The sequence below is a fragment of the Microtus oregoni genome, unplaced genomic scaffold (assembly GCF_018167655.1).
Source record: "Microtus oregoni isolate MIOR12 unplaced genomic scaffold, Mior012 000028F_ref0000031, whole genome shotgun sequence".
Classification (NCBI taxonomy): domain Eukaryota; kingdom Metazoa; phylum Chordata; class Mammalia; order Rodentia; family Cricetidae; genus Microtus; species Microtus oregoni.
The window spans coordinates 5,344,281-5,355,228 of NW_024543087.1; the positions used below are offsets into that span (position 1 = coordinate 5,344,281).

The 10,948-nt window shown below is 50.7% G+C and overlaps 1 protein-coding gene across 1 annotated transcript in view; it reads right to left on the reverse strand.

Moving 5' to 3' along the window:
- The window catches only part of Dlec1 (DLEC1 cilia and flagella associated protein), a 52,995-nt gene extending 50,341 nt beyond the window's left edge, over window positions 1–2,654 (reverse strand). Inside the window, exon 1 of the mRNA XM_041677386.1 lies at window positions 2,233–2,654. Within this exon, the coding sequence (XP_041533320.1) occupies window positions 2,233–2,643 (411 nt within the window). The 5' untranslated portion in view covers window positions 2,644–2,654. The remainder of the gene's footprint in view (window positions 1–2,232) is intronic.
- Window positions 2,655–10,948: the final 8,294 nt, after the last annotated feature.

The window sequence follows — 10,948 nt, forward strand, 5'->3', positions numbered from 1 at the left end:
TCTCTCCAGACCCGACCTACTGACTTTTCCAAGTTACTGGGCCTCTATCTCAGTCTACGTTCTGCAACTTAATCTTGTTTTTTTTTTAACTCTAGTACACCCCAAATTCTGCCACAGCATCTGCATCGAGAGAGTCCAATTTGGTTACCCCAACATTTGCTTCAACTTCAAGACTAGTTACATTGACAAGCTAACCCTCCAGGCTTCTTACCCATATTCTTGCAAGTGGAAGGAAAGTATTCACAGGAGTGGGGAATACTAAGACAGTAGCATATAGGGAGAGTAATCCTCACTGCTTTTCTAGAGCTCAAAGGTGTTTATTTGGTCATTCTGATTTGTTTCCCATTTGCTTTCTATTGGTGGGCACACAGAAGCTTCTGTGAGCTTGCGTGTGGATGCCAGAGGACACTTTGTGGAAGCCAGTTCTCCTCTTCTGCAGTGTGGATCCTGGGGAAGAAAACTTGGGTTGTCGGCTTGGCAGCAAATGCCTTGATCCACCTTCCCAGCTCGAGCCATTCTTTGAAGGTGGAAGAATGGGTATACAACAGAGGATAGGAGGTGGTGGCTATCTTCTTGGGAAAGCAGTAGCCAGGGCAGCCTTGAACCTGAAGTACTGTGCTTAAGTCGGGTGTCCCATTACTTGGCTGTTCCAGAAAGCCCAGATGCGAATTCTCAGGTGTAAGAGCTAAGATCCCACCCAAACCCGCCAGTTAATCAATCTGAACCGACTGGCCTAATCCTCAAAAGAATCCAGGGTAGATTTTGTCATTATTAACTTTTGTTTTGTTGTTATGTTTTTCTGTTTGCTTCTGTTTTGGTCTTATTATGCAGCCCTGGATATGGACTGGAATCTGGAATTCACTATGTAGACCAGGTTGGCCTTAAATTCACAGAGGTCCACCTGCTTTTGCCTCCCAAGAGCTGGGATTAAAGGTGTGTTCCACCAATCCCAGCATTACCCTCCCCTCCTCTTACAGAGGGAAACCGCTGAGGCAAGTGGAAGTAAAAAACAAACAAACAAAAACCGCCCGAAGTCATACAAGTCTATGCAGTGGGGGCAGGATTCAAGCGAGGCGTGTGTTTCAAGCAGATGCTTCATCACCACACGGTTTCTATAGAGACCAACAGCCAGCAAGACTGTGTGGAGCCCTCAGATCAAGATAGCCCAATGCTTTCAACAACCAGATCAGGGCTCGTCTCTGTAGTAACTGCGGAGCTCCATAACTGATCAAAGGATGGGGAATCAGGACTGCTGAACCGCGAGCCAACATCGGGAACTCTCTAGTCCTCTCTCTCTCTCCAAGGCTCAGGGACAACCACAGAAGACTGGGTAGAAACAAACAAACAAAACAACACAGGAAGGATGGAATGAGATGGAACAAGTTGGCTATTTCACTCCTGACCTCACTCTGCCATGATCACCTGCCCAAGATAGTCCGTCAATATCTTGCCAGTGCGGGCCGGGGGGGGGGGGGGGTAACATTCAGGGGAGGGTGTCACAGCTTAGCAGCAAGCACTTTTAGCTGCCGAGCCATCTTACCAGCTTCTATATTTTATTTTTTAAAGTTTTGTTTGTTTGTTTGTTTGTTTGTTTGCATTGCTGGGGGTTGAGGGCCTCGCCTTAGACAGGCAAGCACTCTACCTCCGAGCTGTAAGCCACTGGTGTTGGACTCGGGGCTACTGAATCCTCACTGCCTAGAACTGAGCAAGGCACACAGTAGGTAGTTAATAAATGTGTTTGGCAAGGAATGAATGAAGCTGGGAGCATGTCATGTAAAAGGCAAGAGAAGGAGACAGAAAGGAGCAGAAAAGAAAAAGGACCGAGAGACTTAGGTAGGGGAGAGTTGGGAAGGGAAGCCTCAGCAGTGAGCCGGAGAAGGCAGGCTCAACAAGCAGGACCCAGGTCAGCTGGGTACAGAGGAGGAAACCACACCGCTGATCCACAGATCCAAAATGTAGGCAAGAACACCTCAGCCACGATTGTGGTTAGTGATAGAGCCATCCCAAGGGAGGAGGGTGATTGGGTTTTCATCACTGCCATGGAAAAAGCTGCCAAGCTGTCTGCTACAGTCGTTTCATTTATATTTGCAACATATGACGTGCATGTGTGCAGAGAAAGGCGCTGGAGATGTGATTTACATGTGTACGTGTGAAGTCTGGATAGTATCCTTCACTTGGGCGGCACGGCTGCATCCTGAGAGCATCCAGGGAGAGTCAGCACCCGCTATATACCTGCTGCAGCTGGTCCACGAACTCCTCGTGGCGTGCATCCTCACTGCCTCGGGCCTTGATCAAGCTGTCACTCACGTCCTCTCCGATCACCTGGGCGGTGTACAAGTTTCGGAAGACCCGGGCAAGCAGATGTGAGATGTCCTGCGAGCGCAGCGAGGCGGGGCGCAGACGCAGCATCTGAGGCTCCGGGAGCGGCGGGAGCGCTTGGAACCCAGCGCGGAGTGACCGTGTGGGGAAGCTGTACTGGAAACCATCGGTGAAGGCGAGCGAGGACGGCAAAGAGGACCTCCTGGTGGGCCAGCTGGGGATGCTAGAGTCGGCCCTGTGCGGAGTGGATGTACACACTGTCTCTGGGGACACATCGACCCGAGAAACTGCAGATTGCGGCTCTTCTGAGCTCCCCGGCTCCATGGCAACAGAGACGCTGCAGACTCGCGTCCCACTTCTGCTTCCGGTTCCGCCCCTTCCGTCTAGTTTTTCTAGTAAAACGTCATTCGTGTTGTCATCGCAAAGACTTGCCTTTCTAACGTGTTATAGGTATTCTAGGCTGGCCTCAAAGGCACCATCCTCCCGCCTTCTCCTCAGCTTCCCGAGACGCTTGTGTGCCACTGCGTCTAAAAGCTAGCACGCTTTTTTTCTTGGTAAAGATATTCTCTCTCTCTCTCTTTCTCTCTCTCTCTCTCTCTCTCTCTCTCTCTCTCTCTCTCTCTCTATGTCTCCCTCCCTCCCTCCCTCCCTCTCTCTCTCTCTCTCTCTCTCTCTCTCTCTCTCTCTCTCTCTCTCTCTCTCAGTTCAGTTGCCCGTGGAGACCAGAAGAGAGCGTTAGGTCTCTGGTCCTCTGCCAGAGCACTATATGCGCTCTTAAAGGCTGGGCCACCTCTTCAGTCCCAGCCAGCATGGCCCTTCTTAAGGTGAGCTTATTATGAATTTAAAGGACAAAGGGATTCGTCCGGTCTGACTGCAAACCCTTCTTCCTTACTAAGTGCCTCCATCCGTTCTTTTATTTGCTCAGAAGTTCTTCACACATATTGGTTCTTAAAAAACAATTGAGCCGGGCGGTGGTGGCGCACGCCTTTAATCCCAGCACTCGGGAGGCAGAGGCAGGCGGATCTCTGTGAGTTCGAGGCCAGCCTGGTCTACAAGAGCTAGTTCCAGGACAGGAACCAAAAGCTACGGAGAAACCCTGTCTCGAAAAATCAAAATAAATAAATAAATAAATAAAATAAAAATAAAAAAATAAAAAAAAATAAAAAACAATTGATTGTTTTTGCTTGTGTTTAGAATCAGGCCATCTTGGAAGTTACTATAGAGACCTGCTTTGCGGCTTTCCAAGAATCCTCCAGTTCTTCACTGCCAGGCTAGGGCTGCTGAGGCATCAGCCCAAAGGACCAAGCAGCTACCAGGCACCGACGGCCACTGTGTGTGAGCCAGTCTAGTAACCTCCTTTGTAATTTGTGCTCATTCTGCTGATGCTATTCCTCTGGAGAACCCCAGCCATTACATGGTGTGACATCTAGCTGGGTGTGATGGCCCACACCCTTAATCCCAGCGCTCGGGGCAGAGGTGGGCAGAGCTCTGCGTTTGAAGCCAACCTGATCTACATAGCAAGTTTTATGCCAGGCAAGACTGCGTAGTGAGACCCTCTCTCAAAATTTTTTTAAAAAAAGATTATCATGTATTTTATGTGTATGGGTGTTTTGCCTGCATGTATGTATGGACCCTATGCTGGTGGTGCTGTACCTCCAGATACCCTTGCCTAACACAGGTGCCGAAACAATCACTTTCTCTTCAGGTACAAATGCGCTTGCTTTACAACCCCAAACCCACTTCCTGAGTTGAGTCCCAGGATGTTCGCCCACAGAGCTGAGACATTTCCGCCACCCTTGGGTGACTCCCCATCTGTTCTTTAAGGGACCTTTCAATCCAGACAGTAGGTCAAGCAGAGTGTGTGTGTCAAGGGGTGTGTTTGAAAGGCCCAGGCTCTGGTCTCTTCCTTCTACACTGTTTCCTACAGGTAAAGAGCTCATCCAGGTGGACGAAATGCCCATGCCTGCCCTCCAGGCACCTGGAACCCTGGAAGTATTTGCCCAGATATCCCAAGCCCTTTTCCAGGACCACGGAAGGTCCCTTGAGCTCCCTGCTCTAGTGCTGACTGGTATGTGTGGTAAGGGCAGCTTGCACATGGGAGGAACATGGGCAAATAGGCCATCTGTCCAATTTTCAGGTTCCCCAAGGTGCAGGTTAGTGCTTTGCATGGGAGAGTTGCAGAATGGTAGCAGGGTATGCATGGCCCGAGTGTGCAGCCCTGCTGTAAAGGGAAGGTTTCTCCAGAACGGCGGCCCTGTCCTTAGCAACTGCTCCGCTGTGGAGGCTCCCGGTGTACTCCCGTGATTCACAGGAAGGCAGGACACTTGATTTTTACCATTATTTTGTTTCTCCACTCTCCATCCAGATTTCCTCAGAGAAGGTCACAGGGAGTCTCAGCCTGTCACAGAAATACTCCCCACCTCTTTGCTTTGCACGCCCCATCTTACTGCAGTCTTCTCAGCTGACCTGTCCGAGACAGTGTCTCTCACCATGTCCAGTCCCTCTGTTGGCAAAGGCCATTGCAGTCCTAACATGGCTCTGCCACCGGCTCCCTGTCTGCCACTCTGGCTCCCCTGGCTTTCTGTTCCCCCTCTTCACTCCTCTTCAGCCTCCTGCCTCTATTCTAGGGTTTCAGTGCCTGGCTGAACTGCATCCACTCCTGGCCCTGCCGTGCAGAGTAGTCAGTACTGTTCAGTTTCTGGAAGAGTCCCGTCACCACCCCAAGGGCACAAACGGAATTCCCGGTGAGCTCATCTGTCCATCTCAGTGGTCTCTTCTGTAGCCTGCGGCTTGTTTGTCTGGTTTCGCACACCTTCTTTTATTATTTTTTTTAACTTTCATATCTCAAATATTCTCTATTATCAGGATTCACAAAAACAAAACCTCAAACTGTACAAAGAAAAGAAAATGCTGGGCCTGGTGGCGTAGGCCTGACATCCCAGCTACTTAGGAAACTGAAGCAGGAGGATTGCAAATTCAGTGTCTGCTTAGGCTTCAGGGAGAGCTCAAGGTCAGCCCGGGCAACCTAGCAAGATGCTGTCTCAAAATAACCGTGGTGATGCCGGGGATGCAGTTCAGTGGGAGAGGGCTTGCCCGACATTCACCACACCCTAGGTTCGATCCCCAGGACCAAGGATAAATTAATAATTTAGTGAAAGTATCGTCAGTCCCTTTTCCCTACATGATTAGGATATTACCATATTGCTATAGCTATTTTTTCCTGCTTATACAAACACTGATATCTATCTGTAAAGTAACTTTTTGTTATTTAAAAAACAAAATACTATGCTATGTGTTAATGCCCTTTCTTCATTTACTCTATAGCAAGTTGCAGGGCCTGTTTTGTTTGTTTGGTTGGTTTTGGTTTTGACTTCACTGTAAACACTGTCATCCTGAGGAACCTTGCCCATGTTTGTACATACTTTGTCCACTGTCTGATAGTTATGTGTGATAACATGCTAGAATTCCTCCGCCAAAGTGTGTCCATTCTAGCACATGGCTCGTCACAGTAGACACCCACCAGCACTATGTGAATGCTTCTGGGTATTTTTTTGCTTACTGTGTTTGTGTGTGTGCAGGTGTATGCGTGTATGTCGAGGCCAGAGGTCAGGTTCAGCTTTTGTTCCTTAGGAGTCATTTATCATGTTTTCTTGTTGTTTATGTGTGTGCTTGTTGGAGATCGTGTTGTAGCTAGAGGTTTCTCTCCCACCCACCAGTTCCCAAATAACCACTCCGAGGCTTAGTACTAATTGCAAACTGTTAGGCCTATTAGCTCAGGATTATTATTAACTAACTCTTACAAGTTAAATTAATCCATTTCTATTATTTTATATTTTACCACGAAGCTCGTGGCTTGTTACCTCACATCTTGCTTCTCTGGCAGCTTCTGGCATCTCCCAGACTCTACCTTGTTTTTCCCTTTATCTTTGCTTGGATTTCTTACCTGACTCTATTCTGCCTGGCTATTGGTCAAATCAGCTTTTTTATTAATCAATGGTAATAAAACATATTCACAGAAGGGCATCCCACATCATTGTGTCTTACTATGCAGCCCTGGCAGACCTGAAACTCATCATGTAGACCATATTGGCCTCAATCTCATGAGTTGCCCTGCCCCTGCCTCTTGAGTGCTGGATTTAAGGTGCGCACCGCCATCCTGAGAAGACAGGGTCTCTCATTGGCCTGAGATCACAGTGTTTCTTGAGACAGGGTCTCTCATTGGCCTGAACTCTCCAAGCAGACTAGGCTGCTTTGCAGTGAGTCCCATCTCTGCCTCCTCAGCACTGGATTACAATCATGTGCTACCACATGTGGCCTTTTTACACGGGTCCTGGGGTCTTAACTTGTGTCCTCGTGTTTGCACAAATAATGGCTGAGCTGTCTCATATCTTGATTTTCATCATGAGCCCCACAGCTTTCCGCTGAACTGCCTTGTACTGGGCATCCTATCTTGGAAGTCTGAAAGCCTCCAAGGTATCCAAACCAAATGCTAAGGCAGCTCTCTCTTCCAGATTCCTGCCCAAAGCCCTGCGCTCATCCTTGAGTCCTCAGTTTCCCTTACAGCTCCCTCCCTCAATCCTGTTGGCTCTACTTAAACCAGTTATTTTTATTTATGTGTCGTGTGTGAATGTCTGCATGAGCTGTGTTTACGCAGATGCCTGCAGAGGCCAGAAGAGGACTTTGGATTATCCTACAGTCATAGGCCATTGTGAGCTACCTGAGGTGGGTTCTGGGAACTGAACCCAGGTCCTCCGAAGGAGGACCACATGCTCTCAACCTTTCAGCCAGCAAGCTGTCTCTCCAGCACCTTCTGTCATGTCTCCAAGCCTTCTCTCTGGTTTGGAAACTTGCTGGACTTCTGTCCCCTTTCCCTTGTAGAGAGCCCTGCTATGGACAGGCTGGGGCACCTTTCACCCCCGCATGCATGATTGATGGCAGGAATCTCTTTAAGAAATATTTATTGGCAAAGCCAAGTAGAACAGTTTTCAGACAGAGGTTCCAGTGCCTTCTTCAGATTGGACATTCTTCTCTTCAGCTCAGGTGGACTGTGTCTCCCTGCCATGTGACATTTTTCTGGGGGAGACCCTATCAACCTTCTAGTCACCTCAGATAGGGCACCAATGGCAGGCTAAAGAATTGATTCCAGGAACTGGAGAGATGGCTCAGCCGTTGAAACCACTGGACCCTGGTTCACTTCCCAGCACCCACATGGCAGCTCACAACTGTTCATAACTCCAAGATGTGACACCCTCACACAGACATACGTGCAGGAAAAAACACTGATGCACATTAAAAGAAATCTTACCAAAAAAAAAAGGAAAAGGAAAAAGAGAAAGAAAGAAATGCCTCCACTCAGGACTAGTGTGGTAAAGTGGTGAGCTTACTGGGGTAACACACAGATGGTGAGTCAAAGGTGATGGGCTCACTGTAAAGCCCACCCTAGCTTGGATGAGGATGTGTAAAGAGTCACCCTTAAAAACCCCTGAAGGACATGCAGGCAGCTCCACCGGAGCCTCGTCTCCATCCACAGGTCTGTTTCCTGATTAGGGAAGCCTCAAAGAGGCCTTGCAGATTGTAACTTCCTGAGCCTTGCAAGTTTCCTTAGCTTCTTGAGTCCTCAGGCCCTCCCTCTCCTTCCAATAGGGAATTTTTCAGTTTAGAGGAGATAGCTACAGGACACTCTCCCCAATACCTATGAAGCGTTCCACCTCCTTGTGACTGGCGTGGGGGGATGTGAGCAGTGAGTGTCCACATTAAACTCTGCTCAGTTCCATTTCCTGTGAATGCTAATAAATACAACCACAGAAAAGAAACCCTCAATGGCCGAGCATGGGGGTGCACCCCTTTTATCCCAGCACATAGAAGCAGAGGCAGGTGGATTTCTGTGAGTTTGAGGTCAGCATGGGCTGCAGAGGACAGTCAGGGTTATACAGAGAAACCCTGTCTCAGAAAAAAAGAAACCCCAAGAACCCTGTACTGTCCTGTGGTTACTGGGAGGATAGCAACCTTGTGGCCCACACTGGCGTCTAGATCCCTGCATCCCTGACTGATGTCAGCCCAGTATGGTCTGTAGCCATCACTACCTCCTTGGACAGGTGACCTTCCCGTTTCTTATTGATGCGGTTGGACCTGGTTGGGGACCTTCTGCATGGAACCCAGGTGAAGCTCCTGCTTTCACAGACAGCAGGAGAGCGCTCTTAGACCAAGAGCCTCTGTGACCAGCAGCACACGTTAGAGAGGGCCATGTAGAGAATGACCGTGGCTCATGTAGAGAATTCTAGCTCAGGTGCTTTGGCAGGCAAGCATTGGTGCCACTGGCTTGACTTCTGCTGCTTCTGTTTATCCCGGAACCCATGGTCGCCCCCAGCTGTAGAGAGGCAAAGAGACTTGCTCAGATCCTCACATCAGGGAACTGCAGAGCCCAGATTTGAAGAACCCTGTCACCCTGATGCTCAGGGACTTAGGTTATGAACTTGGGAGGGGACTGAATAAACCTCATTGGCCTCACCCACCCAGGCTAGTCTTGGTTTGAGTTTCATGGGGAAAAATGGAGCTGAGCAAGGCCAGCCCTGGAGCCTGACCATCCTGAAATTTAGCATTCTTGTGCTGATAAAGTGCACATGTGTGCATGCCCCACCTTCCAAGTGAGGCGTGGTGTGGGGGCTCACAGACTCCTGACAGTGCCGGCTCCAATCCTGGTCCTCTTTCCCCTGCACACCCTGCACAGTCACCTCAGAAGCCCCTCCCTCACACCCACCTTTGCACAGACTCTTGACACTGGGACAGCCAGGGTTCAGGGGTGGGACAAAGCCTGGAACTCTGCCCAGACAGAACAGGTCTCAGAAGCTCCATGCTCCAGAGAAAGTCTGCCACTGCACCCTGTGAGTCACCAGGGTCTCGGGAGGTTTTGTGAAGGTTCTGAGTAGGGTAAGTGAGATGCCCAGCCAGGACGAGGCCCACACAGCTGCCCCTGGAAGTTGAGGGTAGAGAGAGGCTCAGGCCAGCCCTTTAGTACAAAGTTTTTTGCTGGGCCTTACATGTCCGAGCCTTCCCCTGTCAGGTGGACAATACTTCCATACTAGCTGCAAAGAACAGAAGGAGGGCTTCTCACCCCATGAGAGAGGAAGAGAGAAAGGAGGGGGGAAGGTCCAGAGGCGGAGAGTACCATTCTACAGGTCAGTACTTGGAGCAGGGTGTGGCATACCTCGTTTCTGGCGGAACCTGGCTGCTTGGGCTAGCTTTGAGTCAGCATGCCCTTTCTGTCTGGCAACCCCAGGCCAGGGAGGGGACATTAGTGCCTACGTGTGCAACAGAAGCCAGCCAGAAAAGCGCCTGTTTCAAGTGAGTCTGTAGTACGAAGAGGGCAACCCTTCTGTAAACCCCACCACGGTCGGTCATTTGTGGTAGAGGGAGAGGCCCTAGTGCTGGATGATGGCCTGGCTCGGAGCCCAGGAATGGAGACACGGATGACAAAAAGGAGCGATGACGCTTGAGACGAAGCCACACCAACTGCTGGTGTCAGGAATCTCAGGTCTGGGAGAGGAGCTGGATTGTGGAGTCCTGACTCACTGATGAGAGTATCTGGCAGGCCCCCAGGCAGGATAAGTGATCTAGGTGGGAGGCTCTGAGGCTCAAGAATCTGGAGAGGAGGAGTTTGGAGAGGAGGGAGTGCAGAGAAGGGAGTTTCTCATCTTTCCCCCTCCCAGGCTCTGTCTACAGTGGAGTTTTGATCACCCCAGTTCGTGGAAAGGAAACACGGGAGGCCTTCCTAGGGCATCAGGACACCAGCTGAGTGCCAAACAAGGATCCCACACACACACACACACACTGTGGGTTGGGGGTACACGAACATCAGGTACCTGGCTCACTAAGGCCCAATCTCACTTTTCCAGCTGTTTTACATGTCATGTCCGAAGCCACAGAGGCCTGGTAGTGCCAGAAGAGAAGGGGCTGAGGTGAGCCATGCTAACCCCTGCCAGACTCTAACTGCCTTCACCATCAGGGGTGGAGTTCACTAGAGCACCCTTATCCAGGCAGCCTCATGGCAGCCTCACTGAGAGGCCAGCACCTGCTTGCTATCACCCCTACCTTAACAACCCGCACGCCCCCACCCCCGCCCTCCAACCCTCCAGAAGTGAGAAGTCTCCCAGAGAAAGGGAGGGGAGCCTCTCCTGACAAAAATTTAGATATTACGCTCCCTAAACCTCGCAATGTGACCATGCATGCACCCATTTCTCAGAAGACAACCCGGACTGCCCGGCCAGAATGCCGCTTAAGCAGTGATTCTTGTCCCCGCTAAGACCGGGTTCTGATTCTTTCCCGCATCACCCACAACCCCAGAGAGGCGAGGCGCCCACAGGCAGGGCGTGGGGCCGGCAGCCTGCCGTAATGACAGGGCCTGTGGGTGGCGGCGGTGGAGGAAGCAGGAGGAATCTGACTATTTCTGGCCCGGGCGCACCCAGCTGGCTAGAGCCCTGGCCAGGCTTGGCCAGGCTTCCCGGCCCCCCGCTTTGCGTCCTTTCCCGGTCCCCTGGAGGGGCGGGGAGAAGCGCCGGTTGGCGGGCTCGGGGGGCGGGGCGGGGCAGTGGACCCACCCCCACGGCCTCCTCCCACCGCAGTCCAGTCGGGT